Raw genomic sequence first — 25,892 nt, forward strand, 5'->3', positions numbered from 1 at the left:
CAAAGCATCCCTAGACAGGGACCAGCAGTTGGCATAATGGCTACGTCGCTGGATTCCCATGTAGTTGACCACGGTTCAAGTGCATGCGTGCCCAAGATCCCGAGGAGAAGGGATTGCAGCATGGCCATCCCCCGGGGGGTGATTTCTCACTTTTTGTCTCTCTGTCTCTGTCTTTCTGTTGAGTACACGTACTCTATACCAAAAATCTCTATTTAAAAAAAAAAAAAGCATTCTTTGACAGCTAGTTATGGGGAATCCTGAAATAATCCAGGGGGCTCTTAAGTACCAGTCTACTGTGGTTCTTCCTGCATTAAAAACCATCATCACCTGGGACCAGCAGTTGGCATAATGGCTATGTCACTGGACTCCCATGTAGTCAATCGCGGTTCGAGTCCCAGACCCAGTGGCTTGAATTCACGCTGGGCACGTGTGCGTGTGTGGCCAAGATCCTGAGAGGAGAATGGAGGAGAAGGGATTGCAGTGTGGCCATCCCCTCTGGGGGGTGATTTCTGACTTTCTATCTCTTTGTCTGCCTCTGTCTTTCTGGTGAGTGTGAGCACCCTGTAGCAAAAACCTCTCCAAAACCATCTAGGTTAAGCTCTCGGTTTACAAATGAGGAAACTGAGGCCCCAGAAAGAATCAGTCACTTCTTTAAACAGGAGTATATGTTGTTTACTTAATCATTTGTTTCCCGGCATTTATCAATTAACTCACATACACCTGGGATTTTTGTTTTTAACCCAGTTCATACTTTCCACAAACTTTTTTTTTTTTTCTTCCTGTTCAGTGCAGCAAATGTATCACAGGCCTCCTATATGCTAGGTGTTCTGTGTGGCCCAAAAATGCAATTATTCTGCCACTCTTATTTTCCAAAATTTAATCACAACAAGTAAGGATCAATTATTATAATGTGGCCATATTTTAAAATCCTTCAGTGCTCATGAAGTCGAAAGAGCAAACCATTTTATTTCCTACTTTGCAGGTGATAAGTATCCTAGGATGTCATCATTATTTTTTGATGCCATTGGTAAATCACATCTATAAATGTTTGAGAAGGAAGTGCAAACTTAAGATTATTTTTGATTCAAAACCTTGCCAGCTTCTTCAGCTTCCACTAGTACCACGGTTGGTCTTAGCCAAAAGGCAAGGAGCAGTTTTGGCATCTGCTGTAGAAGTCTCTAGTGTCAGTTAGTCCTACTCACTTTCATTGATTGTTCTTGCAGAGCCTGTATTTCCAGAAATCTGCATTAATTTCTCACAGTGATCATTAGGCAATTGCACATTTTATTGGAGAAAATTTAGAATTTATACATTTTATTGATGAAAGTTCTCCCTGGTTGCAAAGAAGGGTCTTAGTAAACTATGAATATTTTGGCAATTCAATAAACACACATTTGGATTCATTACTGCATGTAAGGACTCCTAAGTGGAATATTCATACCTCTGTAAATGACATTTTGAGCTGGTAGGATGGAGGGTTTTTTCCTCCTTGTAGAAGTACTATTCAGATTTAGAGAGCTGTCTCAACACAGTGGAGAAGAGGCAAATATTTTCTCCTTTAACCTGAATTTCTCCACCAACCTGAGCAATAATTTGCAATTAAAAATACAAAAATTTGGCCCAGCCACTTATCCAATGGGTTAAGGGAGCCAGAACCCACAGAGCTGACCATAGTTCAAATCCCAGCCCCAGTGGCTTGAAAAACATGCCAAGTATATGTTCATGCATGTCCCAAATCCCAGTGAGATGGAGAAAGGATCACCATGTGCTGATGCCCCATTGGGTGAAGGGTGCTTCCTCTCTGTCTCTTTCTCTTTCTCTGTTTCTACTTAGCACACGCACCCTGTGGCAATTTAAAAAGAGAGAGAGAGAGAGAGAGAGAGAGAGAGAGAGAGAGAGCAAGCAGAGAGGGGCCAGCAAGTGGCATGGTGGTTAAGGCACTAGACTTCCAATGACTGACTACCCCCAGCCCTAGTGGCTTGGAAATCACACCAGGTGTGTGTGTGTGTGTGTGTGTGTGTGTGTGTGTGTGTGTGTGTGTGTATGCATGCCCAAAATCCCTAGAAGAAATTGGAGAAGGGACTTTGGTGTGGCCATGCCCCCTGAGGGGGGGGGTGACCTCTCATTTTTCCTCTCCTTTTGCTCTCCCCCTCTCTTTTTTCTGCAGTGAGTACATGTGCCCTATTATCACAAAAACAGAACAAAACAAAACAAAACACAGATTTTTTTGCCCAGCTACAGTGGCACACTGCAATGCTGAAACCGCATGGAGAACTGGAATTTGATTCTAGAGTTGAGCTGTATGTGCCGAGTGCATGTGCACCTGTGAACCTGATCAGCTGAAAAGGAAGGGGGAAGAGGTGAGAACCTATTGCAGGTGCTTCTCTTTCTCATGAAAGAAAGAAAACAACTTTTTAAAAAATACAGAAGTTTATTAAGGTATTTAACATAGAGTTAGTTTTTGTGCTTTTATTTTCATCTTTTAAAAAATTTGACAGAGGGCCTATGTGCCCCTGGAGGGAGTGGGGGTAAAAAGACCCTCCCCCGTGGGGGATGGTCACACTTCAGTCCCCTCTCCATCTCTCCCTCCTGTTGGATTTTTGAGCACGCATGCCCACATGCCTGATGTATTTCTCAAGCCACCATGTCCAGGACTCCAACTGTGCAGTTGGTGGTGTGGGATCCAGCCATTTTAACCACCACACCTCTTGCTGGCCTGGGCTTTAATTTTGCATGTCAACTAAATAAGCAATGAAATTGTATCTAATCCCCATCCCCCCACCGGAAAGAAAAGCACACACGTCGCATGACTCTCCACAGTGATGCTGCTGCCGGCAGTCAGCAGAAGAAACTCTGGCCTGCATCTGGAGCTTCGGTACGCCGTCGCCACAGTGAGCCACTCATCCTCCTGCAGTTGAACCTCTTGACGAGAGATGTGTAATTCCGGAGGCTTTGGAAGCAAAGTCTCCAGCAATTAGTAGTGCCTGGGTTGGGACCAGAATAGCAGGTGGTGTCAGTGTCCTCAGCAGCTAACGTGCACTTGTGGGGGAAGCCCCCAAGAAGGGGCTGTTTCTTGGGGCCCAGAGATCACTACAGAGAGCCCGCAAGCACAGAGTGACCCAGCAGCAGAACAGTACTCTCAAGAAGCCGAGAACCTATACGTAGGTCCTCAGTTTCCCCTTGATATTCATACCTCTCCGCAAGTCCTTTAGTGAAGCAGAGGATGCTGTGTTTGGATTTAGGAGACCAAAGTCAAGCTCTCCAAACTACCATTTAATAGCCACGTAGTCCTTAGGGAAGTCACTTGTCCTCGCCAGTCGCAACTTCCTATGAAAGTGGGAATATCTCAAATGGTGACTTGGGGGATGGGTGTGAGCTCTACTTCTTAAATATCATTTCACTCTGCCTGGGCCGTACTGTGTCATCTCTGGCAGTGTCATCCTTGTCTCTTCCGACCCATTCTTCCCACAGTGACCATAATCTTACCTTTGAAATAGAGTCCCAAACTCCTACCTTATTACACATATCTTAATAGTTCTGTCCCTTCAGCAACACCCTCTGAAGTCATCTCAACACCAAAGTCCTTTCTGTGGCCTTCAGGGGTCACTTTGGTCTGCCCCTGCCAACCCCACGTGTCATTACCTAACATTCCACACCGCCTACCCCACCCTTATGCACCAGGTCTCATCCTGCCCCAGGACCTTTGCACATGCCTTTCCTCTGTCTGGAACACCCTCTCCTCTCTTCCTGCCCACTTACATCCTGCCTATCCTTCTTATCTGTGCTCAGCGTCTCTTCTCCAGGAGAGCTCTCTCCCACCAACACCTGACCCCCCTCCCTCTGCCAGGTCCTCTTTCCTGGCCTCAGTAGTGGGATTGTTAGCATTCATCTCCTTCATGAAATGATCAACTCCCTAGGGACGCTCCAGTTTTGGGAATTAGCAATTCCAGGCAGGGTACCAGGCCCATAGTCGTTCCATGTCATTGCTAGAGCGGTGAGCAGGTGGATAAGCAATTAGACGTACAGTGCTTAGGCATGGTATGTAGGGAATCCTCGGCAGCACTGGGTGTAGGCACTCACTCCAAAAGTGAAAGACGGGATCCCTACCTTCAAGGGGCTTTTTAGTCTCTCAGTGATATTCTGAATTCTGGCTGTTTTCTGGGTTTTCCTTGGTTTGAAACTCTTCAAAATGCGCTTTAGGAAATCAGAAGTATTTAAAAAGATCTGTTATAATTTTTAAGATGATAAAGATTACGAACAAGCTAACTAATGATCAGTTTATAAAAACTAAAGGAAAAGGACAGGCAGATGGCATAATGGCTATGTTGCTGGAGTCTCACATGGTCAACTGTGGTTCGAGTCCCAGACCCGGCGGCTTGAAACTCACACCAGGCACATGTACGAGCATGCTCAAAATCCCAGGAGGAGAATGGAAGAGAAAGGATTGCAGCATGGTCATCCCCCTGGAGGGTGATTTCTCACATTCTGTCTCTCGCAAGCTCATGCGCCCTATAGCAAAAATCTCTTTTTTTTTTAAGAATTATTTTATTTAGCTTTATTATTATTATCATTAATATTTTTCAGTTTGATCAGAGAGAGACAGAGAGAGAGAGTAAGTGAGAAAGCAACCACCAGGTCCGAGGCTTGAACCATGGTCGCCCATGTGGGAGTCCAGCGCCTTTAACCACCACACCACTTGCCAGGCCCGCAAAAATCTCTCTTAAAAAGAAAAAGAAAAAGAAAGAAAAAATACCCTGCCCTCTCAATGTTCCGTGGTAGTTTTATTTTCATACTGGCACTAAACTTTTTTTAAGTGGGTTTTATTTATTTATCTATTTATTGGTTTGCTGTCATACCACTAAGACCACAGTTTAGTATTTACAGCATTTTCTTCAAGCATCCATGCAGTGATTTTTGAGGGACGTTTTAGCACATGGCCTGTAAATCGCTCGATGAACTCCGTGGCTGTGCAGGAGCTAGAATTAGGTCTCATCTAAGTGATACACATCGTAGTTTACTTTTGTTGTGATAGAAAACAAAAGAAAAAAGAACAAAAAGGACACCAAACCACTATTTAGATTACATTTTTTTTTTTGACGAAACCAACTTGAGTTTTTGATTTTTCCTGGCATCAATTGAACTTCGTGTTGTTATTTAGGAAATGTGATCCTCTTGTTAAGAAAAGCAAATAAAGTATAGGAGACTACGGCTCATAAGCGTTTTTCAAAATATGCTTTCTTGATCCTGCTTCTGTTTAACAAATGACTGGCATTTCTTCTATCCTAACTGTACTGTTTTAACTGATTGCTCATCACAAGGGCTTCGCACAGTGCCTGTAGGATGTTTGTTGGGTGAACGTGTTGAAATCTGATGAGACAGCTTAGTAGGAAATGAACTGAAGGGAGAAAACATATCGCCCTCCGGTTTCTGCTTATCTGCAATTAACATCGGAAGGCAGCATGTTCGTGAATATCCCAAACTAGTGTTTTCTCAACCCCGTGCATGAAGCAAGTACCACTACCAAGACGAGCTCCTGGGACAGCTCAGGAGGCTTGGCCAGCCTGGTTCACGGGGTGGAGCTCACGCGTCCCCACCCAGGCACATCAGGGCCATCCACCTTCGGCAAGGAGCTCTGCCCTTCTCACTCGCTGGAGCAGTGGGTTCCTTGTCTGGTGCCCTCCTCTTCCTCTTACTGGTGACAGTTCCCTTTTTGGGATCGGCATAATCACCTGTTAATACCTAAACTTAACTCCACTTTAGGGCTCAGGGCCAGCAGGCGGTATAGTGGTTAAGACGCTGGATTCCCACATGACTGACTGCAGTTCGAGTCTCAGACCTAGCCACTTGCAACTCACCCGGACACCTGTGCGTGTGTGCCCAAAATCCCATGAGGAGAGTGGAGGAGTTGGGATTGCTGTGTGGTCATCTCCCAGGGGAGTGATTTCTTGCTTTCTGTTTCTCTGTTGAGCACACATACCCTATAGCAAAATATCTCTCTTAAAAAAAAAAGTCAGCTGTGTTGTTCAGAAGTTATGAGTATGCATTTGAAGTCGAGCAGACCTGGTTCAAATCCCATCTCTATGTTCATAAGCTGACCAACTTTTAGGAAGCTTAGTTTCATGGGGGTTTAATTTCCTGCCTATAAAATGAATAATATTTACCACCTGCCTCACCATTTATCTTCTGTTGAAGATGGGAATGAAATCGCACATGTAAAGCATTTAGCACATGCCTGACACAGAACACACACTTGGTACATGGGGTTCAGAATGTCGCATGCTTGAGATGATTCCCAGGATCGAGAGACACTTCCCATAGAGCAGAGTACACAGAAAATGCTTTTCATGGGTTTTCTTGTGTGATTTATTTAAAGTTTGGTTTCAGCTGAAATTTTGAGGAGCCCGAGTCTGGGCTAATATTTTCCATTTACTGAGTGCTGACTCAGAGACTCCATTCCACCCTCTTGACAGTGAGTCTCCACACCTTCCCTGACAGGTGAGGTGCAGGAAGAAGTTAAGTAACACGTCCAAGCACGTAGTTACAGTGGCTGGCACTGGGCACTGTCCCTAGAGCTTGGCTTTAACTACATCATACCTATGAAGCACGTGCCTAAATATCCTCCATTTTCAGTCGAGGACACAGAGGCACAGGGATGCAATGATTCTCCCAAAGTCATCCATCTGGTAAATGGTAGGACAGGGATTCAAACCCCTGCAGGTCTCATTACAGAGCCCCTGTGATGCCCACTCTCACCCACTGTTACTAAGCCTTGGTCACACACAATAAGGTCCCCAGTAATTCCTCAAAGCAGCGAGCATGCTGCATAGCTAACATTCTTCCAGCACTCAGCAGTCGCTGTGCACAAGGTTGTAGCTCCTAACCCCCTTCTGTGCCGTGCCTCATTAGTTCTAGCAACAATCCTACGAGGTAGGGAGGTCCTGCCGCCCACCCATTTAACAGATCAGAAAACTAAAGCACAACATGCCGAATACCCTGCTCAAGATAACACAGAACTGATACAACCCCCCCCACACACACACACACACACACTTTTTAAAAATTGGCTGCAGGGTGCAGATGCTGCAGAGAGAGAAAGACAGAGACAGAGAGACAGACAGAAAGAAATTACCCAACCCGAGGGAAAGGCCATGCTTCAGTCCCTTCTCCTCTCTCCTCTCAGGATTTTGGGCACGCACACGGGCCTGGCCTGTATTTCAAACCACTGGGTCTGGGCTCAAAGGCAAACTCAGCCTTGCTGACTCCAGCTGCTTAATTACCATCAGCCGGCCTGAGGTAGCCCACAGGTAAGCCCGGGCAGTCAGACCTGCCACTGAAGCTTTCACACCCGATCGGGGCCATGTCCGAGGCTCCAGCCTGCCCGAGGGCATCTTTGTATGCTCCTGTTAGGACCTGCTCCTTAAATGAATATGGTGACACAAGATATCCTTAAATGAGTGTGGTGACACGAAATACGAGCCATCATTAACCAAAATATGCTTTTAAATCCTGTGTGACAATAACTCTGTTGACAGAGGAGCCTTTCCATATGTCTCCTCCGATGATCAGAGGCTTGCACGTATAAATTTCACGCAAAGCCGGCCCTCCCGTCTTGGAGGAAAACAGCTAACAAATGGAAGTTTACACGCGGTATTTATGAGACGGAGAGGAAGCTTACACCGGGGAGGTGGAAATGACACAATAAACGGGTTTTCATGAGGCTGCGGGCGTGATGCTTACGAAACCCTAGCCACACCTTGTGACTTGCGGTCATATTTTCCGTTACAGTAGGAGGTAATGGCAGTAGATTGCGAATGCAGTGAAACTGGCGTGTAAAAAGCGCACCGCTGTCTGTGTTCTGTGCTGAGTGTTCATGAAGGTGAAAGCTTCCTGAGCGGAGTGTATTCCCCGTGCCCGTGTTTCCATCTGTAAAATGGTGACCGTAGTCCCCTCCCTCCTGTCCCTTCCTCTCATGGGGACAGGATGAGTACGTTCTTAAAGGTGTGCCTAGCGTAGTGTGGCATCGAGGAAGCACCGTGCAGCAGTTGGCTTCATTACACGGAAACACCAGGGATCTCGGCATTTTATTGAAAGCGTCCCGTCCACTCCTTGGCTAACGAGGTGAGCAGTGAAACCCAGGGGTGCTGCTCACCCACTGGCGTGGACTGTCTATCCTGGACGTACTCAAGGAGACTGGCAGCCGAGCCACCGACCAGCCCCTTTCATGTGCCCCGCAGCTGAAAGCGTGGTCGGGGGCCAGATCATCACGTGCTTTGAATACCGTGGACTCCTGACCGGGTGACACCAGCAGCAGGACCACTGCCAGCACTTCCCGTGCCACCTCCTCTGGGCAGACACAGCCTCTGGCCCACTGCCCTCCTCACCTCCTTGCACTTTGCCCACAACTCAGCCTATTTAACCCTAGGCAGTGGTTGCTTCTGTGAGGATGTTTGCAAAAGAAAAAGAAACAGAGTCAGTAAGGAAAGAGGCCGTTTGGGGACCAGGGGTAGTGCAGTGGTGATTCTCCTGGACACATAGGAGAAAGGTCCTGGGTTCGCATCTGGAGACCACCCCGAACATGCCAAGTACACGCATGCGTGCGGCCTAGGCTGGCTGGGGCTGGGTGTGGGTCACGGCGTGGGGAACCTGGTGGGGCTGCCTTTGTCTTTGTGTCTCTTTTTCTCAAGGAAGAAATAAACTTAAAAAGATACAAGGAAGACATCTCTAACAAGAGAAGTACTCAGGCTATCAGTTTCATCTGTGCAGGATGCTGGAAAAGACGTGGGGAAGGGGGTCTTCTCCTTGTAGAAGTATTAAGCCTAGGGAAGGCACGTCAGGGTGAGGTCAGAAATTGCCGCAGAGAAACTGCGTGTTCGTCCAGATGTGCTCCTAGAGATCGGAGCTCTTACTCTCAGGAACTGAGATCTGTGTGAGGTTAGCACGCGTGTTTCCGTACACGGGAACACCTGACAGTCGCGTGCTGGTTTAACAATGTTTTGGTCAGAGGGACTCATATATGACAGTGGTCACATAAGGCTGTACCATTTAGGCTTTTGGAAATACACTGTGATGGGACCAGCAGTTGGCGTAATGGCTATGTCACTGGACTCCCACGTAGTCGACCGCAGTTCGAGCCCCAGACCCGGTGGCTTAAACTCATGCCAGGTGCATGTGTGTGCGGGCCCAAGATCACAAGACGAGAATGGAGGAGAAGGGGTTGCGGTGTGGCCATCCCCCCGATGGGTGATTTCTTGCTTTCTGTCTCTCTGTCTCTGTCTTTCTGGCAGGCGCACGTGCCGTATAGCAAAAACCTCTCAGAAAAGAAAAAAGAAAAGAAAAGATAAGAAAAAAGAAATACACTGTGATGTTTGCACGTATTACTCCAAGTCCTCGTTGTTACAAAACACATGACTAATTTGAATACCATTTATTCATTAAAACTCATAACCCTTTGGGGCTAGCAGGTGACATGGTGGCTAAGGCACTGGACTTGCACATGGCTGACCGCAGTTTACATCCCAGGCCTGGCTGCTTGAAAAATCAAGGTGGACATGGGCCGGCAGATGGCGTAGTGGTTAGATCACTAGACTCCCACATGGTCGACCACTGGTCAAGTCCTGGACCCGGTGGCTTGAAAATCACACTGGGCACATGTATGTGCATGCCCAAGATCTCAGGAAGAGAATGGAGAAGGGCTTGTGGCATGGCCATCCCCCTAGGGGAGTGATTTCTTTTCCTCTCATTGTCTGTCTCTCTGTCTCTCTCTCTCTGTCTCTCTCTCTCTCTCCAATAAGCACACATGCCCCATGGCCAAAACCTCTTTAAAAAGGAAAACAAGCCGGATGTAAGTGCATGCGTGCCCGAAATCCCAGGAGGAGAACAGACGAGGAGGGGTTACAGCGTGGCCGTCTCCCCTGGGGAGTGATTTCTCTCTTTCTCTCTCTGTCTCTCTCTGGCAAGTGCTGATGATCTATGGCAAAAACCTAAAAAAAGGAAAAACCAATCTTGTATTCCTTCTCAACTGCCATAATGCCTACATTTTAGATAAGTCGCCATTCCTTCATTGAGCCCTGGAGCAGACTATAAATTTGAAATAAATTAAGACAGACAAGAGTTTCCTGAATGAGAAAAAAAAAATTTTTTATCCAACCTCTATCAGAGCTTTGAAACCTTTTACTTTTCAGGAGGTAGTTTATTATCGTCTATTGCTTCCAGTGAAATGTGAGTTTTAATTAGTTTGAAAACATAGGTGTGATCTTTTACAGAATGAAATCATGGCCCCTGTATTTAATTAAATGATCCCTATAAAAGTTGGATTTTAGCCAGAGGCATAATTTATAGTAGGCTGACTTTAAAATTGCATGAATGCTTTATACTGGGCTCATTTGTATGTGTGATAGAAACGGAGGTGCTTGTGGTAGGCGACCCTCAGGAACCAAGCATCTTCCCATAAAGTTACTTAGTCTCTAATGTGGAGAGGGTAGGGTCTTTTCCAAATATTACACCTTAGACTATCCTGAACTGCTTACAAGTAAGTTGTAGTAAACTTTGAAAGTCGCCAGGGCTTCTGCATTCTGAAAGGTGGTAGTTTAACCAGTGGGATGTGCAGGTAGATAGTCAAGCCTCTTACCGGGCGACAGGCCCAGTTAGCATTCTGGCATCTGTGCCCTCCAAGAGCAGTCTGACCACTTTGGCCAAATCAAATTCCTCACTAGGGTTCTTGGGAAAACGCCACTCTCACCGTTCATTCATCTGATCATTTTTTTTGGGTACTTATTTTATTTAACTTTATTCATTTATTTTTAATTTGACCAGAGAGGGACAGAGAGAGAAAGAGAGAGAGAGAGAGAGAAAGAGAAACAGAAAGCAAGCCACCAGGTCCAGGACTCAAACCACGGTCAGCTATGTGGGAGTCCAGCGCCCTTAACCACCACGCCACCTGCTGGCCCCCATCTGACCATTCTGAAGTGACTCCTATGTGCCGTGGCCTCATTCTCCCCCGAGTAATTCTTCCAGCTGAGAGGGAAACTAGTCTCACTGACTAACTTCAGTAAAAACACTTGCTGCATCTGAGCACATGACGGAAAGGTAGACAGACGAACTGTCCGTGAAATTAACCCCCAGATGGAAAAACCCATCAGCTTTGTGTCAGTTCTGTGGAAAAGACAGCTACCAGTACCTCCTTCAGAAAGCAGCAGCAATGTGGCCCGGAGTTAACTGGAACCAAGAACTCATTCCATGTCCTCAGCATAACTGTCTTGTCTCAGGAGACCTGATGCTAAAGGACCTCTTTAAGGTCCCTTAGTGTCACGTCATATTTGCAGCAGTGATGTTTGCCTTGAGACTAACTGATTGGATTTTCACCATAATTGCACCTAGGTCCCAAGGGACCAGCCAGAGCCTTAGGTGAATAACTTAAGCATTTAATTTATAATAAAGATAAAGTTTGCAATCAGCATTTCTTATTCCAAAACATGCCATTTACTTGGTTTTAGAGCTGCATAAACTGTTTTAAAGGCAATCTGCTCAATTGGGCGAGTTAATGGTATTTAATTTGACCGGGCCAAACGTCACTGGATGAGCATCCCGTCTCTAATCGCAGCCATCATCGCTCCGTTCTGTGTAATGTAGACGCGATGCTAATCCTGAGAATAAAGGTTGTCGTTCTCAGTTGGCTGCCAGCGTGCACCGGAGTCATCACCTCGCTAAGTCTCTCAGCAATGTGATTCCGAGATGACAGTGTAATAAGTGTTATGTGCACAAGGTAATTCAAAACAAATTTGGCTGCAAAAATGGATCATCTAGGATGGTAAACTCCCGCCTTGTCTCATCGTCTTTTAAGAGAATGTAATGATCCCTAAAATACCTTGTCAAGAAGCTTGCGTGGCAGGGGTCAAGTCCTGGGGGATTTATCTGTTGCACATCCTCCCCCTTACAGAGAATACCGACTTGAGGACGGAAGGTATTCACGTGTATATTGGCAGCCCAGGAACATGCAAAAGGGACACGGACCTTCATGGGACATAAAGAAGCCTTTCAGTACACAAATGTCCCTTGAGGCCACCTAACTAGGCTAGAGTTTGTGCCTTTGATTTATAGGTTGCTTTCTTTAGGGACACGGTGACTCTTGCGTGGTAGGATCCCCACTGAGCACTGGTACCCTAGTACCTTTTAATCATTGCCATAGGCACTATAAGTCCGTTGTCTCTTCTAAACTTTATCAGAACCCGAAGAAGCATGTCACTATAATTCTATTTATTTGGCAGATGAGAAAACAGAGGCTCAGAGAGAACACTCGAATGGCCTAAAGCCCAGAGCCATCATTCCAGCTCCGGGCTGAGCCCAGAGTTGCCTTCTTCGCACACCCCGCCCCTGATCTATGAGAAAGGAAGTGGCGTCTGGCTTGCACCGGGGCTCATGTAATCTGTGTGTAATAGAAACTTGCATGGCATCGGGCTACCGAGATTGCAAGGTTTTTGCTGGTGTGTGCTCACTGGAGAGAGACAGAGAGACAGAGAGAGGGAAAGTGAGAAATCACCCCCTAGTGAGATGGCCACATCTTCTCCTCCATTCTCTTCCTGGAATTTTGGGCACACAAACACATACACCTGACGTGATTTTCAAGTCAGGGACTTGAACCTTGGCCGTCCATATGGGAGTCCAGCTCCGTAACCATGACGCCGCCTGCCAGCCCAGAGATGGCTTTCTATGGGACAGCAGTCATAGCAGGGGTGACTTTCTTGTGTGGGGTGACGGGGCAGTTTTCAATCACCCTAAAGAACCATGCACCCCTTCGGGCTGCAAGTGCTCTTTCCTCCAGGGTCTGGACAGTGGAGACGCCAGGCGTGTCGCATCACTGCCGTTTTAGTAATACCTGAAGCTGGGTGGACCGAGGGAGACTGCCCTGCCTTTTCTGATTCCACCAAGGCACAGGGGTGCTCTTGCCTTGAAATCCTCTTAGCTTAAGCCGATCCAACCAGGCCTTTCATGCTTTGTTTTCTAGGAACCACTTAAACATCCACTCAAGTGGCTATAGCTTTGGTTTATAAAGTCTGTTCAAGTGGAGAAAACCGCCATCACTTTTCTATACAATGAGCGGATTAAGATGCAGTCCTCATCAGAGAAGTCTTTTCACTTATTCTGCTAATGCAGATAGAGCAATGTCTACAGAAACAAAGGAGGGTACACTTGTGCCTGATTTTATGCTGCAGCTCTGTGACATTTATACCTGCGAGGTGGTTCGGGGTCGTACGTCAAGATCTAAGTCCAGTGGCTGAAAGTATAAGGGATGCATCATCGACTGTACCAGAAGTCTGGGGAGTACAAGGTTCTAATGGTTGGTTCACTTGCTCGGTGATACCACCAGAGACCCCAGGTCTCCCATAGTTTTGCTCTGCCATCCTTCATGTGTTAACTTACCCTCCGAGGCCAGCTCCCCACGTGATCCCAAGATGCTGCCACAAGAAACGCTTGCCAGTGACTGCCCAGAGGGAGAAGAGGGCCATCCTACTGCATGTTGTATTTGAAACGTGGACAGAACCTCAAAGCTGTCTAGCCGAGAGCTCCTCTCCTATATCCATGCCCAAACCCAGCAATGAAGCAAAAGGATCAAGGCCGCCATAACAGGCTAGAGTCAATCAAAATCCACACCTCAGGCTGGCTCATAGCCCAGTGGTTAAGGGAGCCAGATCCCATATGGCCAAATCCCAGGTTCAAATCCTGGCCTCTGCAGCTTGAAAGAATATGCTGGGTGTGTGTGTGTGTGTGTGTGTGTGTGCATACCCCAATTCCCAACAGAATGGAGAAAGCGAGGAGAAGGGACTGGGCATGACCACACCTCACTGGGGCATGTGTTCTCCCCCTCTCTGGCAGCACATATGTGTCTTACAAGTAAAGAAAAAAAAAAATCCACACCTCACTTCCCCCTAGAGGGAGAACTCCGATCTGGTGGGAAGGAAGCAGGTGAGAGTTCCCTTAGCAGGGGAGAACCAGCTGGGTAAGGAAGGACGTTCACTGACCACGCCACCGACAGTGCCTGTTGTGGTATTTGCAGGATGTAATTGTACATGTGCAAGTCAAGACTTAGAGGATGAATTCTGTTTTAGACACAGCTGGAAGACTCCTAGGGTCTGACTCCCCTCCCTTTAGTGAGTTAGCTCAGTACTTCTTCTGAAGAGAACAGGAAATTGAAGGGGTAAAAGATACTGGAGTAAGAAAATCCTATGTTCATTCCATTCTGGCAGAAGGCCTGTTATTCATCTATAAATAACACAAGCATAGATTAGACAGAGTTTGCAGGACCTATTCAGAAGTCTCAGCATCTGAGTTTGGTGTGGGAAAAACTAAGTTTGGTGCAAACCATCGCCGGGGAACACCACGGGTGGAAGGCTGGTGTGACGAGTTGGCATTGGCCATCCGCCCACCTCCGGTGGGGGCTGTGTGTTGCATTAATGTATTCCCAGAAGCAAGTTCACTGTGGCACTGTAAAATCCTGGATTCTCTCACTCTTGGAGTCATGCATGAAAGTAAGGCTCAGGGCCAGCAAGACAGTGAGGAGACTAAGGCAGCAGGGTCCCACTGGCCAACTATGTGGTGTGAATCCTGGACCAGGTGGCTTGAAAACCATTCTGAACACATGTGCGTCTTGCCCCAAATCCTGAGAGGAGACTAGAGGAGAAGGGATTGCAGTGTGGCCATCCACCTGGGGGGAGAGGGGGAATTTCTCATTTTCCCTCTCTCTGTCTCTCTCGGGAAAGTGCTTGTGTCCTATAGCAAAACTAGAAGAAAAAGAAAATGTGACTCAAATAGTCTGTCCCGGAGTGCATTTTCATTTTTTTTTTTCCTGTCCTGCAACTGCCTTCTCATTCTTATCTAGCTCAAACCCTTAATGTTCTCCAATCCAAGCAGGAAAGGGGTCACAAAGGTCACCTAGTTTAGAAAGCTACTGGATGGTTGGAAAAGTCAGGACGTATTTTCTGTGCAAAAGTGCCTCATGACTTTTCCGATGACCGAATAGAAAGAGTTCCTTTGGGTCTTTTTATTCTTTTCCCAAAAGAGGAAGAGGACACTTGTAGAGTTAAATCCTGCTATTCCCAGTCGTCCAGGATGGCGGATTCAAAGTGTGCTGGCTCAGACAGTCTCTTATTTACTGGCGCACTTGAGTCATTTTCTGACCCGGAGCTCTTGTTCGGCCTAACTCCTGCATGATGTAAGTAAATTACTTAAGTGGATGGAGTCCAGATCATTAGTAACCTCCACTGCTGTCATTCACCGGGGCTTCGTGACAAGCAGAGAATCTGGCATCTATTACAAGGCACTCCGACCTAAGAGCTGTTGTTCCTGGAGGGCCAAAGTGAAAGGCTTTCGGGAGAAAGCAGAAAAACAACTGTACAATCAATACTCCTGTGCTGCTCGGAGACCAGAGTGGTGCACCTCAGAGGCCGGGGCTAATTGTCGGTGCACTTGGAAGTACAACATACTAAGGGGAAAAAAGTCTCTCTCGGACAGAAAAGGCAGTGAGTCAGTGTTCATTTTGAGATTTATGAAGAAATGCTAAAAAGTTTTTTAAAAATGCTTATGGAAAGAAGGGAATATCAATCTAAAACCTTTAAACTCAGGCACTCTGATGGGAAGTGACTGGAATGAGTTAATGTTCTCTGCAGAAGATTTGAGCAGCTGAGGAACTTCTACACATATGAGGGAACTGTAAAAAGTTTATGGAAGATGGAATTAAAGTACAGGTTTATTTTGGGTACAAAACATTTTGAAATTCATGTAGTTTTTTTTTCATAATACACATTTTCCATTACATTTTTGAAAATCTTATATTCCGAGGAATATGATTCATTTCATATTTGGTGTTTAAAAGCCCACCAGCCTGCTTGGGGAATAATGTTGAAATATTTCAGGGCCTGGTAAGTTTCATACAGTCCAATCATAAGATGTCACCAAACTATCTGCTCAAAACACATACCTGGGCAAAATTGTGGGGCAGGGGAAGGGAGAGGATAAATAGTCGGACTTCCATGTTCCTTCGAACGGCTTCATTTCCTAGAAATAGGATTATGGTGAGTTGTTGTTACTACTGTCTTCATTGTTAGAAGGCACATGTACTTGCCAGAGGGGCAGAGAAAACACCCCACCGCTCACCCCAGTGGGACATGGTCACCCCACAATCCCTTTTCCTCCATCTCTCCTTCCTGTCAGGATTTTCAGCATGAACACACATGTATCCAGGGCAATGATGAGAGAACTGTTGAGGTCTGCTCCTTTTGGTCATGCAGAGAAGACAGCCCTCAATATGTTCAGGCACTGGGGACGCAGCAGTAGGACAGCACTCCACACAGCAGGAAGCAAAACAGCAAAAAACTAGCCGCGTTTCCCCTAGCCACTGGCCACTTGAGTTCCTTCGCCATGACAGGTATCGTGTCCACTACGGCCTGTACTACTTCGTGTTTTCAATGCCCTTTTTTAAAGGAAAGCCAATGAATTCATTTTAAAGGAAGCTTCATATCACTTCCGTAAAAGGAAAACAGGTATCACCTGACACTAACTGGAAAAATACACACCATTAAAACATGACAATGTAATTAATGTCCAGTTTGCTATTATTGCCTGATAAAGGCTCCAAGCCTGAGGCTGGTGTTTCAAAGGCAAGAGAAGCAAGTGATGAAATTGTGTTAAAGACATTCCAGTAGGAATCCAAGACTTTCCTGCTGTGAGATTTCTTATTTAATACCAGATCTGTGTACCTCTAAACCCCACCCCCAGGCACTGTGTGGAAAACTCGGCACCCAGAACCTAAGTTCCCTAACAGCCTAAGTTCCCTAACTCTTCCGTCCAGCTGCTTACCCTGGGGAGCAGCCAGGCCATGTCTCCATCTTCCCAGTGTCTGCTTAATGATAATCCTGACCCACCCTGAATCTTTTTCAACAGGTCAACGGCAAAGACTTATCCAGAGCGACGCATGACCAAGCTGTAGAAGCTTTCAAGACAGCCAAGGAGCCCATTGTGGTGCAGGTGTTGAGGAGAACGCCCCGGACCAAAATGTTCACACCTCCGTCGGAGTCGCAGCTCGTGGACACGGGAACCCAAACCGACATCACCTTTGAACACATCATGGCTCTCACCAAGATGTCCTCCCCCAGCCCGCCGGTGCTGGGTCCCTATCTCTTGCCAGAAGAGTAAGTAACAGGATCGCGAATCACTAATGTGTTAAGTATGATAAAGGGGTACGACAGGCCAGCCGATGCGTTTCAGGGGTAACGCAGCGCTCAGCAGCTGCCACCCAGGGAGGTGTCAGGTTCGCACCCGAGGTCTTCCTGTGACCCAAGCCGACTGAGCCTAGAGGGGGACGGACCACAGCTGAGGACTTCGTTGCAGGTACCAGTCCGTCTCTCTCTTTTTTGTCTGTGTCTTTGACACTTTCTTGTCAAAAAAAAAAAAAAAAAAAAAAGATGAACATAAGGGGAAAAGAAAGGACTATGGAGAAGTTGGGTTCTTCCCCCTCCATGCAGTGAAGAAAATCAAATGCCTCTTAAATTTGTCTCCAAGTCGCCCGTGTTTAACTTTACTGTTTATAGAGACAATAAATCGAATCCTGCTCAAAACCACTCTGACATATTAATTACTTTATTATAACCCTGGAGCGGAGTTATTCGAATTATATTCTAAGAACAGAATTACTTACAAATGTTGTAAAAGTTGTTTGAGAATAAAATGTAATCACTGCAAATGGTAATTTGAAGATTTTGTAGTTATTACTAGAGGGAATGCAGATTGTCCTTTTAAATAGACAGCAAAGTACATTGTATAAAGAGCTGGGGGAGGGGGTTGCATTCTGCTTCCTTGGGTCTCATTTCCAACCCAGATTCGTGTAATAAGCCCACACGTGCCTCGTGGAAGTGCCACATGTACTGGTGAACAGCTGCAATTCCGCAGCCACGGGAACTCCTTCACTCTTCCCGTATTTTCCGCCAGAGACCACGTGGTTAGAGCTTGTGAGTCAGACAGACCTGGTGCTCAGGCCACTTTCTAGCTGTGACAGTTGGGGGATTTATTTCCACAGGCTTTATTTTCCTCTATTAAAATGGGGATAAAAACAGTACGGATCTCATGGGGTTGTGGAAGGAGTAAACGAAAAGTGAAAGGTTCTCAGCCTGGCATGTGGTGAGCCGTGGCCATCTTCGATTTAGTGACTGGTGTGAAGTATTCAGAAAAACTGAAGAGCAAGCAACTTTCTAAGTTAGACTGCTCGCTTACAAGATGAGCAACTTCCTAAAGCTCTTTGCATGTGACTCTGCCCTTCTGGGAGCCCAGTCCCTCAGCTGACGTCAGAGTCACCTGCCTCTTCCATCCTGCTTCCATTGTGGTCCAAGTGGACTTGTGTTATTTCTTTTCTTTTTAAAAATTATTTATTTTATTCATCTGTTATTATTATTATTTAATTTGCTATAGGGCTCATGTACTCACCAGAGAGGGAGGGAGGGAGGGTTGGTAAGTGAGAAAGCCAGCTGCCAGGTCTGGAACTCAAACCACAGTTTGCCATGTGGGAGTCCAGCGCCTTAATCACCACACCACCTGCTAACTCCGACCTGCATTATCTCAAGGGGCACTTTCACTTCTTATAATAAAAACCTCTGGGTCCTACCTGTTGGATTTCTGTTTGTAACTTAATAGCTGGAGTGAGCACACATTTCCTGTGGTTCTGTCAAACTCCAGACAAAGGATTACCTTTCTTGGTTTTAGTGGTTAGCTGGTATTGGAGCCCATGGCTAATTCCCCAGGCTGGATGAAGTAAATTCAGTTGCAACTGGTGAGAACGAGAGAGAGAGAGAGGGAGGGCGGAAAGAGAGGGGGAGATGGGGCATCTGTCTGATACTCACTTCCAGTGTGCAGGTGTGCCAAGAACTGTCCCTTTATTTCTCATGGCTGTACAGATGAGGAACCTCAGCTCGCCAGGCTAAGACTAACCAGCCTAAGTGGGCAGAGCCTGGAGGGGAGGGCAGACCTGTCTTACCTCAGCTTCCTGCTCCCGACCATCACACCCTGAGCATCCCATTTGATCCTTTGAAACAACCAGCCAATTGACGGAGGATGATCAATCAAATGACTTATAAACCTGAACTACCTCCCATTATTGATGAGCCTGTAAGCCTACTCTGTTGAACTGTCAGAGTGATGGACTTTTTAGAAGCCAAACCCCTAATTTCCCCTTAAGTCTGGTTAACATGACATGACTTATCCCCAAGGGGCAACTTGAAAAATGTCAGAAGAGTCCAGGGGTCAGACCTCGCCAGCTCTGCCTGCAAGGTCAGATAGCAAGCTCGTGTGTCAGGCTTGAACAGGGAGTGTTAAGTTGATGCTTGAAAGTCCAGGCCTTGCAGCAGTACCTCAGTACCAAAAGCCCCTTAAGTGCAGGCGGTATATTTGCCGAGGGTCCAGAAAATGGAAAGCCAGCCTCTATTCGAATGACCACTCGTGTCTAATCTGTTCTTTCCAAACTAAGTGCCTGAGAGGGAAGACCAGCGCCCATTGATGGCTGTGCTGACCTTTGAGGGCATGAAGGTTTGGGTCCCCAGCCAGCATCCAGAGGCTGGAGCCTTCTGTCTGCATCTGGCATCATAGATGCTAAGCTCCTTTGGAAGCCACCGATGGAGCGAGCATGCTGTAATTCCCATTGCCTTTGCTCCTAGAGATGCCGTTGGTGACATTTCCAACGAGGTGGTAGGTCCTGCAAATTGTGCTCGTACATGTTAGCCTAGAAAAGCACAAGCTTCTGTTCTCCCAGCAGAGAGAGAGAGAACATGTGTATACATACATGCACCCATGCATCCAGGTGCATACTAGATTGTGATGTCAGACATATGTTTTTATTGTGGGACAGTCAAAAACAGCTTGAAAAGCCACCTTCCTAGACCATAGCTTAACAGTTTCCATCACAGCCCTTTGAACTGATCTCAGAGGCCCACATATATCTTTTTAAGTGTTGCTAAGTTCAGCCTTTTTCTCTCCAGAGATAAAATGTAGCCTAGAAGCAATAACCAGTATTGTCTCCTGATTTAGAAATTAGCCGTATCTAGCCGTATCAAATCGCGTGACTGGGGGGCTCCAGGACGATTAAAAACAATAAAGCCAGTTTCAATCTCACCTCATGTCTTATCTCCTCCTTCCGGAGGAACCGAACTTTGTGCAAAATAGTATGAGGAAGGTCCCAACCATGCTGAGAGCCACATCCAGAGAGAAGGGAGCTACAGGAGTACTCCAGACCCCAAGAATGCCACCATGCCACTGGCGGGCCTGGTGATGGGGGTGAAGAAGATGATGCTTACACTGGAAGCAGGTCCTTAAAGATCTCTCCTCTTTCTTCAGGCATCCCTCAGCCCACGAATACTACGATCCGAATGACTACATGGGGGACATCCACCAGGAGATGGACAGAGAGGAGCTGGAGCTGGAGGTATGAAGAACATCTCTGTCTCACTTTAGGAGTCATTATTAACGTGTGTAAGAATGTGTAAGAAGTTGTCTTTGGAAGACCAGCAGTTAGCGTAATGGCTATGTCGCTGGACCCCCACGTAGTCGACCGCGGTTCACGTCCTGGACCTGGTGACTTAAAACTCACGCCGAGCGCGTGTGTGTGTGCCCAAGATCCCGAGAGGAGAATGGAGGTGAAGGGATTGCAGTGTGGCCATATCCTCTGGGGGTGATTTCTCGCTTTCTGCCTCTCTCTCTCTGTCTAGCAAGCACACGTGCCCTATAGCAAAAACCTCTCAAAAAAAAAAAGAAAGAAAAAAAGAAGTTGCCTGTAAGCACGAACTGTTCACGAATGCTGAGGGAGAAGTACCAGATGGAGAAGCAGCTCCCAGTCATGCCCTTTGAAAGATACAATTGAGCTTTTTCTACAGCCCTGTATTTTTAAAGCAAATGTCTTTTTTTGTTAATTAATTAATTTACTTACTTACCTACTTGTTTGTTGTGAGTTTTAAGCCACCAAGTCTGAGACTCGGACTGCAGGTGGCCATGTGGGAATCCAATGGTTTAAAGGCCATGCCACCTGCTGTCCCTCTTCCTCCCTTTTAAACAGAGCATAATAATAAGCTCCCAAAGCAGAAACTTGGCTCTTTTTATTTGAATCACTTAAAATATACGACAGTACTGTTCGCAGGAAGTCTTGTGAATTCACGCCGTCTGTACATCCTTGTAAGTAACGTAGGCATCTTCACCTCTCCTCACCTTTCCTTCCTCCTTTCACTTCTACCACTTCTTGCTGAAAGCCAAGATGCTCCAGACAGGCGGGGACATTACTAACAGCACGCCAGCCCACCCCAGCAGAAAGCATTGCCTGCTGACTCACTCGCTTCAAGTTTCTTACCACCGATCCTGGAGACATTAACCAGATCCATAACTCCCCTTAAGTGTTATTTGAGGCCCAATATAATTGAAGGTTCTGGGTGTCATGTCACTTCAAAATGGCCTCTGTTAAGTCTTTTTTTTTTTTTTTTTTTTTTAAGAGTTTTTTGCTATAGGACACATGCACTCTCCAGAGAGATAGAAAGTGAGAAATCACTTTTTTGGGGCGGATGACCACTCCACAGTCCCTTCTCCTCTAACCTCCTTTTGGGATCTTGGGCACACATGCACATGTGCCCGGTGTGAGTTTCAAGCCGCCAGGTCCAGGACTCGAACTGCGGTTGGCCTCATGGGAGCCCAGCCCCTTAACCTCTACACCACCTGCTGGCCTGACTTCTGTTAAGTCTTAAAATATTTACAGGACACCAGCTCAGCAACAGACTTTGACTTCTCATTTTCCTTTTAATGAGAGTGAGAGAAAACAGCATCGTTCATGATGCAGTGATGTTTACGTTTGAGAAAACACTATTTCATATTTCAGTGTGTTTTTAAAAATTATATAAGAACATTTTTAAAAACTGATTTTGTAGAATAGGATAATGGGACATCTTTTAGAGAAATACCTGACGTCGGTATGGAAGCCGTTGGGCATGGTCAGAAGGCAGCCGGGAGGAAATCTGCCGTTTGTCCAGTGCATGGCCAATGGTTGCATGATCTGGGCCGCCCCCTGACACCTGTGAAGTTATCTAGTGTTTGTCGGTTCTCGGCAGCCACAGAAGCAGTCACACCGTAGAAAACAACTGCGTTTTTCAAATATTCCTTTAAAGTTAGCAAGCGTTTTCATCCCAAAACGGAAATGAAGATGGTAAATGCGTGCAGACGATGACTTCACTGCTCCCTGGTAGCCAGATGCAGTCAAATCAAAGCATTTCACTAGAGGCATGATGGACTCGATGACATTTCCTTCCCATTCAGATTTTCCCTAAATGCATCTCGACTGAACGAGAATGGCAATTATTCTAACTGTAAAAACTGTCGACTGTTACTGCTTCCTGTCAACCACCGACCAAAGCACTTTTCCTTGAAGAGTTGCTCCAGGAAGTGTAGCCTTGTCCTTTGAAAAATAATAATAATGATGATTCTGCCTCTTACTTATAGAGTCCTAGCTCCGTAGTTTCAGGGCTGTTTCTAGAAACAACAGATGACTCCTCCAGGACCTTGTTCTTGAAGTTGCTAAGACATGTTCTTTCCAAAGGGAGCTGACAGTCAAACACATTTGGAAAATGCTGGATTGAAGGAAACGAAACAGCTTCCTTAGGGGACTCCTCAGAATCGCGACTATTTAATTAGTCTGGTAAACCCCTGGGGAGGGGAGTGGGTACAGGAGACAGAGTTTTGCAGACTTCTTTGATCAAGTACCAGTTTACATTTTGCTCTGAAAAAAGAAGAATTGATTTAATCACTGTAATGGGATGGCACTACCTTTTTCTTTTTTTTTTTTTTCCTAAAGAGAGATTTTTACTATAGGGCACTTGAAAAAACAAAAGGAAAAAACCCCCCCCCCCCCCAAGGGGAACAGCCGCACCCCAATCCCTTCTCCTACATTCTCCTCTCAGGATTTTAGGCACATACACACATGTGCCTAGTGTGAACATTAAACTACCCAGTCCAGGCCTTGAACTGTAGTTGACTATGTGGGAGTCCAGCGACATAACCATTATGCCATCTGCTGGTCCTGGGCACTGCTTTTTGAGATCATTGTATTTATGACCAAGTAGAGGTCTTTCAAAAGCTGTCCAATAGCTCAGAAACTGGATTTATGATGGGAACCAGCAGTTAGCATAATGGCTATGTCTCTGGACTCCCACGTAGTTGACCGCGGTTCACGTCCCGGACCCGGTGGCTTAGAACTCAAGCCGGGCGTGTGTGCGTGCGTGCCCAAGATCCCGAGAGGAGAATGGAGGAGAAGGGATTGCGGTGTGACCATCCCCCCTGTGGGGTGATTTCTCGCTTTCTGTCTCTATGTCTCTCTCTGTCTGTCTGGCGAGCGCACATGCCCTATAGCAAAAACCTCTCCAAAAGAAGAAAAAAGAAACTGGATTTATGAAATAGTGTAGACTTGCAGCCTTTAGTATTTAAATTTGACATTATAGCAATGAGTTCTTTAGTTCTTTTTTTAGTTTTTAATAATACCTTTGAGAATTTGATGGAAGGTTTAGTTTCTCCCTGGAAGAAAGCTCCTCTCTGTAAGAGCTTGCATATTTCAGGAGACTCCTTGGGCCCCCAATGCATGTGCCCATGTGGGCCTCTCTGCCTTACAAAGTGTTATCTTTGAGCATAAGTGGCACCATCGCTGCTTTCTATTCCCTTTTTACTCAACTTATTTAAGATCATGTGTTTCTTTAAGGTCAGACTATACCGCAGCCTCGAGCAGAAAATCAACACCAATTGTCATAAAGAGAAAGTCCCATAAAAATTCAGTCCAGTGGGCAGAGGCAGTGTATTAAGTCCTGGTGCTCAACACTGGTGTGTGCTGAGTGTGGGAGCCTGGGGCCATTTCCTCCTGCTCTGTCTTTTCCTAAGGAGGTTTAGCTAGCATTAAGATAGGGTTGGTTAAGACTGATTGTTTCTCCCTCCAGGAAGTAACTTTCCCAGCATGAGTACCTAAGAGCATCCTGCTTTGGTAGGAACCAAGTCTCTATTTTGTGAAAGCAGCAAAGATAAAGAATTTGAGAGTTTAGAAAACTAGTTGAGGGGCCAGCAGATGACATTGTGGTTACGTTGTTGAACTCCTACATGGCCAACCATGGTTCAAGTCCTAGAACTGGTGGCTTGAAAATCATGTCGGGGGACCAGCAGTTAGTGTAATGGCTATGTCGCTGAACTCCCATGTAGTCGACCGCGATTCGAGTCCCAGACCTGGTGGCTTAAACTCATGCTGGGCATGTGTGCGTGCATGCCCAAGATCCCAAGAGGAGAATGGAGGAGAAGGGATTGCAGCGTGACCATCCCCCCTGGAGGAGGGTGATTTCTCGCTTTCTGTCTCTCTGTCTCTGTCTTTCTGGCGAGCACGCGTGCCCTATAGCAAAAACCTTTCAAAGAAAAGAAAAGAAAAGAAAATCATGTTGGGTGTGTATGTCCCAGGTCCCAGGAGAATAGAGAAGGGATTGTGTCATGGCTTGTTCCCCTAGGGGGTGATTTCTCACTTTCCCTCTCACTGTATCTATCTCTCTCCAGCAAGTACACACGGCCTATGGCAAAAACCTCTTAGAAAAAAGCGAAAAAAAGAGGGAGGAAGAGAACAAAGGAAGGAGGGAGGGAAAGTAAAAAGAAAAGAAGAAAGGAAAGAGGGAAAAAGGGAGGGGAAAAAACTAGTTGAATATTTAGAGTTAGACCTTTGAGGCCAAAGTTCATTACAACATCCACGTTTATTTTCAGTTCTACTCATCAGCTTTTACTGGGCACCAGTTACGTTAAATGTCCTGCTTGGTACTTGAAATGCAAAATTAGGAAATCACCACCCTCCCTGCCCTTAAGGAGCTCATAGCCATTAGGACTATTAGACATTAGCTCTTTATTTCTTTGAAAACCAGAGTTGGGGTGTAGAGGTTAAGGCAGCTGGATCCCTCATGGTCTATTTCGGGGCTCGAGTCCCAAATCTGGTGTCTTCAAAATCACGCCAGGCACATGTGTGCAATTGCCCAAAATCCTGAGAAGAGAATGAAGGAGAAAGGTGGCCATCCCTCTGGGGTGGAGGGGAAGGAAGTGACTTCTCATTTTCCCTGTCTCTCTCCAGCAAGTGTACATGCCCTATAGCAAAAACTAAAAGAAAAACAAAATTCTCAGAATTTTGGACATTCTCCATCTCTAGTTCCTTTGAATGGTTATGACAGAATATGGGAAGTTCATGCCAGTGGGGAAACGGCTTTAGCATGCGGTCTTCTGTCCACAGCAGCTCAGGTGACACCTGGTCACTCCTATTAACTAAACACTGTCTCATCTGGCAAACCTTAGAGTTTGGGATGAATGGTCATCCTTGGTTCTGAAGTGGTGATGGTTCAGGTGATGGTGCGGGAAGACTTGGGAGGCCTCAGGTAGAGTTTTCCTGAGGCTCTCTACGGCCACTCACTAGTAGGGAATCGCCATTAGAGAATGGTGACTGTACCTCCAATATGTTCTGTTTCGGAGGTATGTTTAGAAGGTTGTCTGGTCAGTTTGAGAAGGTTACCTAGTAAACCTCACGGCTGAGATGTGTGCTTCTGAAAGCAGACCCAGTTTTTAGTGACTGACACATACCTGTCATCCCTGCTTCCTTGCAAGACTGAGAACAGCCAACAGTTTGTCTTCTAGGCACCCTTCTATTTGGTTCCAGCTCTTAGGTTTGATTTTTAAAAGATCAGAGTTGTTTTGAGTAAGGGGGACAATCTGAACACACTGCTCATCGTGTAAGTTGAATTGGCCCAAAGTCAGCACCTTTTAAAAGAACAACTAGTTTCATGGATATTACATACAAGGAAGATAGATATGGGTGCGTTGGGATAATA

At 46.2% G+C, this 25,892-nt stretch overlaps 1 protein-coding gene across 1 annotated transcript in view; it reads left to right on the top strand.

Moving 5' to 3' along the window:
• PDZRN3 (PDZ domain containing ring finger 3) overlaps positions 1-25,892 on the top strand; it is a 300,496-nt gene that overhangs the window by 253,521 nt on the left and 21,083 nt on the right. Inside the window, 2 exon segments of the mRNA XM_027771128.1 lie at positions 16,933-17,180; positions 20,368-20,455. Of these exon segments, the coding sequence (XP_027626929.1) occupies positions 16,933-17,180; positions 20,368-20,455 (336 nt within the window).

This window comes from Tupaia chinensis, unplaced genomic scaffold (genome assembly GCF_000334495.1).
Source record: "Tupaia chinensis unplaced genomic scaffold, TupChi_1.0 Scaffold000185_1, whole genome shotgun sequence".
Taxonomy (NCBI): domain Eukaryota; kingdom Metazoa; phylum Chordata; class Mammalia; order Scandentia; family Tupaiidae; genus Tupaia; species Tupaia belangeri.